The following is a 6,648-nucleotide window of genomic DNA, read 5'->3' as shown; positions in this document are numbered from 1 at the left end:
AAACTGTTCTGCAAATTCTTCTCATGCCCTTCTTGACAAGTGTACCAAGCACCAACTGTTCCCTTACCCTGCTGAATCCAGTGAATCATGTTCTTAGGCAGCCAAGTAAATCAGCAACCCAGACTGTCTTCCCACCCTCTCTCACTTAGTCTTCAGGCTCTACATCATTTAACATTTCTATAATATCCAGAACCAGGTTTCCTTTACAGGAAATTGAGATACAAACAACACGTTTTTGACTACTGTCATGAACATGAGAAGGCTACAGAATTTACATGGCTCAGAGACCTCACTCCAAAGTCAGGGAGCCATGTAACCTCAAGCAAAGGAAACAAATTCAGTCATAATCACTTGCTGCTTCCACCTGCTTAAGGGGGAAGGGATTTACCATGGCTCTGGAAAACCTCTTCTAGGAACAAGGGTTTTACAGTGCTAGGGAGGCAAAGCTGTGAGCCTAGCAGCTCTGACATGATCATAAAGTGAGGCAGGAGACTAATCCCCTACTTCTAGCCTTTCTGGCTGCCCAGTGACTAAGTGTCACTTTACCCTCATATTAACTAACATTCTCCTCAGAAATTAAAATAGTGCTGCCTGCTACTGAGCCCTTCTCCAGGCCATTTACTGTTTAGAGTATACAGCTTGGTCTCTGTTGGTTTCTTCTGGAGAAGATGGTTGGCCAGGCTCATGAACCACCCCTGAATCCTGACTGTCAGCTTCAGCAGCTGAAATAGAAATGAAGAATAGAAAAAGGTCAGAGTTAACACAAACAAACAAGTCAAAACCCCCAAGCTCTGTATTTGCATTACGCCTGGTATCAATCACCCTCCAGAGGTAAATTCTCAATGCAAAATTACTTTTGTCAATCCAGTTTGTTTTTTCAACCCAGTTAATTCAAAAGTGCCTGACAGCAAGAGTTGCAGCTCCCTGAGCTGAGCTATTGCACTGCAGACAGCAGCTGATTGTTTCAGCCCGCTCAAAGATATGTAGCAAGAGTGCTTCAAGATGGCAAGTGGTGGAGCTGCACTGGAATAGAAGTATGAGGCAGACCCTTTGCCCACTTAATTGCAGCGAATCTGTGCCACGCCTGTTGAACACTCCTGTGAATCCTCAAAGACCTTGACAGACTAAATAATCTTTTCTTTAAATGCAACTAGGGATTTTCATTTTATGAAGTCTGTATTTGCTAATTTGCATGAAAAGTTCCCTCATTTCCTCATAGGCAACTTGCGTTTTCATTTTTCTGTGGCTTGCTCTTTTAGCAAGCCAACAATCTGCAATCAGACTCTATCCTCAGGCTCTGTACTAGCTGCTCTACTGGACATACCTTGTGTTTATTTTGTCACAACTCCATAGCATTACTAGTCAATACTGCATGAAATTGTGTAAAAACATGGCTTATACTTCACATCACCATTGTAAACCTAACTGTCCTTAGTCATTCAACTGCAAGTCAGCTGTTGTCTCAAACCTTTCTGGCATCAGCTTCTAGCCTTGGAAAATCTTTTTCAGACAGGGCTTAGGTTGGGTGTCTTTTTTTATCTTCATCACAGATTCCCTTCAGGACACAGATCACACACATTTCTTCTCCCCAGCTGTCCCCTGCTAGAGTCTTCTAGATTAATTTTCCTGCAACAGTTTTGCCAGAAAGCCCATTTCACCTCAATTCTGGAGGTCTCCCTGGAGGAAGAATGTTTCCAAATCTAATTGCAGGTTTGAGTCAGTTCCTTTCTTGGGGAAAAAAGATATGATGCAATTGTAAAACATCCCTACACAGTAAATATTACAGCTTTTCTCTTTTTTCAAGCATCTTTAATATCAGAATCAAAGAACTATTATTTCCACTGTAGCTCCCCTCCATGTCTGCATCTTGTGCTGGCAGGCTGTTTTCTATATGACCTCATGCAGAAATATCCCTCCTCACTGGGTCACAACTGTAAATTCTTACATATTCTGGAGCACAACTGCTATGTAGTGGAATTAATCTGTACTTTCTCCATAGTACTAAGAAAACTGGATTGTTCTCTGAGCAGCATAATACACAATGCATTGTTTGCTATGGCTTTGTACCTGGGTTGTGATTTCGCTAGTGTGTAATAAGGGATGAGGTAAATATATGGCATTTTATTCTCAGGGGCTGCTCTCATGGTCTCTCTCCTTTATCCAATTGCCTGTTTTCATGATTGTTTGCCCAGTACAATGTCATTCTACCAACAGAGGACTAGATTTCCTTTTTTCCTCATGCAATATCACTGTTTCTCTCCATATCCCCCATGTCTGACTGCTACTTCCAGTTTCTTCCCATTCCCACACCCTCTAACAGAACAGCTGCAGCTCCCTCCAAGTTATCTGCCACTGCAGTAACCCCCAGATCTTCTGTCCCCTCCAAATCACAAAATCCATTTATTTTCACACTTTCTGGGTTGCCTGCCAAGCCTGAGTTTCCCCTCTTCCCCTCAAACTCAGGCCATATTGTTTCACCACCAGCACACCAGTATCTCCTACATGCTGCATTGAAGTCCTAATGCCTTTGTATCTTGAAATAACTCCACGTTTCTATGATGTCTGTATGTACCCCCCCACACCGTATTCTTCATATTCCTCTTGTCTCCCACATCTCCTGCTTTTCTTTGACTTTCCAGCCAGACAAGAAGCAGGTATGCTCTGCCTGCTCTGAAGATCCGTGCCCACTGCTGGGCTGAGTGGCAGGCCCTTGGCTATTAGCCAAGCTACACAGGCATCAGTCAGGAACTGAGTACAAGCTGACTGCCTGCCAAGCACCACGACATGGCTGCAAACAAACCATCTTGTGGGAGACAGCTGCTTCCCTCGCAGATCGATAATGTGCAGGCCTGTGGTCACAACAGAAATGTTTGGCTGAAAATAACTAATGGGTTGCAAAGTTATGAGAGGACTGAGATTAAGAGAAAATGAGACTGCATGAGCCTTATGTTGTCAAGAAACCAGGCCAAAAGACCCACAACCTATATTTTGTTCCACACAACCACCATCAACATCTTTTCAGTTCAAATTATATTCCTTGATTTCTCCTCCCTCAAACACAAAAGATTTGATTTTTCACTGGTTGATTATTGTAACTTGTTTAATAAATAATCAGATTAACCCTTTTTTGTTCTCATGATCAAGAAGAGAAATAAAGTTGTATTTCTTTATCTGCATTTTGAATAAGGATTTAAAATAGAAATGGCTATTCACTCATCTAGCGATAGTGGTTAATTCTCTGAGCAGCTCTACCCTCTTGTGGTCACAGCTAGCTGCAGCCTAATGAAAAACTTGCAAATATAATCACAGATAGATCCACTTGTAAGCACAATACAGAAAAGTGACCCAAAAGAGAGAAGCACAAAGACTTAACCAATGCCAACAATTTTAAATCCTGTGAGCTTCAATAAAACAACTTGAGATTTTGAAGATTCAGTCTTTCATTTGCAGCAATGAAAATATAGGATTTTCAGATAAGCAAGAAATTCCATACTATTCTAAGTGTTACTCCACTTTTTTTTTTTTTTTAGCATTTTGTCTAAACTGCAACAGATCCTCATAATTTTTAAGACAAGTCCTGCAAACTAGCTATTTAGAAAAATATTTTCATTTTGAGAACAGCAACAGATCATATTCTGGAATAGTTCTGAGTCCTGGGGGCTCCAACACCTGCACCTCAATTTCAGGTTGAGGTGATTGTTAGCTGGAAAGCTCAAGCATGTCAGGCTGCTTCTCCTAAATCAGCCTTGCCTAGAGCTGTACAAGCTGGCAAGCTGTGCTGGGATTTACTCCAGTTCTGGCTCCATCACAGGATCTGGGAAGCCCTGTAAACTACCTAGAATCAGGGTGTCTTGAGGCTTCCACCTCTGTGCTCAGGTATTCAAACTGGGTTAAAACTGAGTCTCCCAGGGCTTGACTCATACTTCCTTACCGTGTGCCTCCTTGGTTGTTTCAGCCACCATGTTCAGTGAAAGGGGAGGTGGAATGTAGTGAATCCCTGGAAGAAAATTTGGTGGGATGAACTGAGGCAGAGGAGTGTAGTATCCTTGATGGAAATCTCCACCTCCATCTGGAATCTGCAGAAACACATGAAACAAAGCATCTTCCTTTAAAGACTCTCTCCAGGACACATCTGCAGTATCAAACAATTTCTCTTTCAATTTTTACCTGTGAATATTATTGGTCTATTTTGTTGCCATACGCTGGCACATCTGTGCATGTATTAGCACATGCAAAGCCTGTGCATCAAGTAACATGCTGGAACTGAGAAGTAGCAGCTCCTTAGACCATGTCTCAGCTGCAACTGACTTTCTAAGTCCTTGTTTTCTGTTCTGGTATGTCATTAGAGTTGGTTTAAACCAGGTCCACCTGCCACTGAACAAGCCTGGAAGTCTTCATGCAAAAGAGAGGCACTACTTACTGACACAGAAGCTGCATTCCCTGGTCCATAGTGGCTAGGAATGTGTCGGAAACCTCTCTGAAGTGATATCCCTGGAGGTGATGGTGCCCCCCTACAGCTTGGCTGATTGATGGCAAATCCCATAGGAAATGCATGGTAAGGATATACTCCAGAACACCCAGAGTACACTTTTGGAGGTTCTCTCTCCAGGTGTTCTGGGTTGACCATGTATTCTGGAGGAAAAGCAGGGTGAGCTAGAAAACAATGGGAAAAGAACAAATGAAAGTATGCATGGAATTCTACGGAGTTCAGTAGAAGTAGCTGCAGGACCAAATTCCACTTTCAGGCAGGATAATCTGACTCTGGTCTCATGCTTAGCTCCTCACAAATGTATTTTGATTTTTTAAGGAACTAAAGAAGAGTGGAGCAGATGATACTGTAACACAGAATGATCTGTGTTCTTTTCTGTCTTGTGCATTGTGGAGCTAGTCCTTAGTAAAGCCCTGGTTCCAGAATCTTATTATTTCAGTACATCAGCAACAGCAAAGCAACATACCTTAAGACTTTTAACTCTAGCAGAACTTATAACAAAAATCTACATAAATAACAGAGTTCTAACTTTAGTTCCATCTGTCACTTCTTAAGTTAATTTACAGACAAAGGCTCCATTTTAGGGACATAGAGAAGCAATTTCAAATGCAGGAATAAGTTACTTCCTTTGTTTTATATCTTGCATCTGAAATATTATGTGGCCTTTCTGAAGTCTTAAAAAAAAAAAAAGAGAATGGTTATTTGAATACACATAGGGTCCTTCTTTGCACATCCTCCTGTTGGTAGAAAAGTGGAAGAATTTGCTTTGCAAGTAGGTTAACTTCTGGAGTACTAGAATTATACTATTTGTCCATAACCTCTTTTTTTTTTTTTTAATTAGTCAGCAGGTAAAAAATGTTATTAAGGGAAGGACTGACAGGCACATGCACAGCTAGCATCATCCAGAAATATAAGTTTCTTAGGAAACAAAGCTAAAAAAAAGGGAAAAAAGCTAAAAAAGGGGAATAGTTATTGACAGATCAAGTGGAAACTAGAGATATCTGAAATTACCCTTTCCTCTGGGCTTCTCAGAACAGCCTTTTGTCTTGCAGGCTGCCAACTCTCCAGAGGCTCAGACTAATGACTATTGCAGTCAGTAGGGATTTCCATAAAATTACTATAGTACATAGAGATAGCATGAAGTTACTGTAATAAATAGTAATAAATTAGACAAGTGACATGGAAGACTCTATTAAAGGAAGCAATTTAAGAGGTGACAGACCATACAACTGTTTCACCTGCAAAATCTATGCTCTGATCATAAATAACAAATGCACTTTTACACCAAGTGATCCTAGCCAAGTTGTCTTTGCTACAGGAATCATGGCCAAAAGGTCTCTTTCTTTTACAGTGTTATAATAAAATGCTTACTTGAGGCAACCACATCAGTAACTTCCCCTTTTACCTCCCATTGCTGAGTTTGTTAGCATTTCTGTGGCTGGAACCTTATGCCTCTGAATTTTTAAACAGGGACAGCACTCAAGAGAAACATGCAGAAGGATCTGCAGTGGATCAGTTTGGTTTCTGTCCCAGACCAGTTTGCCTCTCAGAGAAAAGCCACTTGTTTAAGCTTCAACTTTGCAACGAGCATCGAAGCCAAGCACATTGTTCCTGCCACTGCAGAGCTGCACAACCTGCACTGCAAACCCTGCCAAAGGGAAAATAAATGCAGGGTTGCACATCCAACAATGCCATTTGGGTACCTGTGTCCGTAGGGGAAGGCAAGAAGGCGAGACAGCAGGAACGGTTCTCAGGGGAGCTGGAGCCTGAGGAATCAGGCGGGTGCAAACTGCGCACACGGCAGTGTTTGATGGGGGGAAGGAGAGGAAAGCAGAAAGAAAGGTGGTGGGATGGGGGAAGAGGCTGTGGGGACAGTCCCTTACCGTAGTCCCAGAAGGGAGGGCCGCTGGGAGGTGGCGGAGCTCCCCTGCACGCCGTGCCTTTGCTGCTGGTGGCTTGGGTGCCCTTCATCCCCTCATGGGTGCCCTTCATCACCTCATGGGCGCCCTTCATCCCCTCAGGGCCACCCTGCTGAGGGGCGCTGGCCGCCCCGGGGGCCGCCTCAGGGCCTTTTCCCGAGGGAGCGGGCCCCGCGTCTGCCCCGGCCGGGGGGTCGGGCACCTGCAGCCTCAGGGCCCTCTGGGCCGCCATGATCTTCT

General features: G+C 43.2%; 1 protein-coding gene across 1 annotated transcript; it reads right to left on the bottom strand.

Annotated features, from left to right (window-relative positions):
• Window positions 1-618: 618 nt before the first annotated feature.
• Window positions 619-6,640, bottom strand: DMRTB1 (DMRT-like family B with proline-rich C-terminal, 1). The gene is made up of 4 exons (XM_009993589.1): window positions 6,373-6,640; window positions 4,421-4,653; window positions 3,932-4,076; window positions 619-722 (listed from the first exon to the last, which is right to left on the bottom strand). Exons 1-4 carry the CDS (start codon window positions 6,638-6,640, stop codon window positions 619-621), a joined length of 750 nt encoding a protein of 249 aa, XP_009991891.1.
• Window positions 6,641-6,648: the final 8 nt, after the last annotated feature.

The sequence above is a fragment of the Chaetura pelagica genome, unplaced genomic scaffold (genome assembly GCF_000747805.2).
Source record: "Chaetura pelagica isolate M959 unplaced genomic scaffold, ChaPel_1.0 scaffold433, whole genome shotgun sequence".
In the NCBI taxonomy this organism is placed as follows: domain Eukaryota; kingdom Metazoa; phylum Chordata; class Aves; order Apodiformes; family Apodidae; genus Chaetura; species Chaetura pelagica.
The sequence above is the reverse complement of the archived record's forward strand: the minus strand, read 5'-3'. Positions and strand labels throughout refer to the sequence as shown.

Bases quoted from the DNA above. Each gene is read 5' to 3' on its own strand.
- DMRTB1 (XM_009993589.1), bottom strand. From the start codon at position 6,640: ATGGCGGCCCAGAGGGCCCTGAGGCTGCAGGTGCCCGACCCCCCGGCC. The intron at 4,077-4,420 runs GTAAGTAGTGCC...GTGTTTCTGCAG, and splicing joins GGAATGCAGCTTCTGTGTCA to ATTCCAGATGGAGGTGGAGA. The intron at 723-3,931 runs GTAAGGAAGTAT...TTTCTATTTCAG, and splicing joins AACAACCAAGGAGGCACACG to CTGCTGAAGCTGACAGTCAG.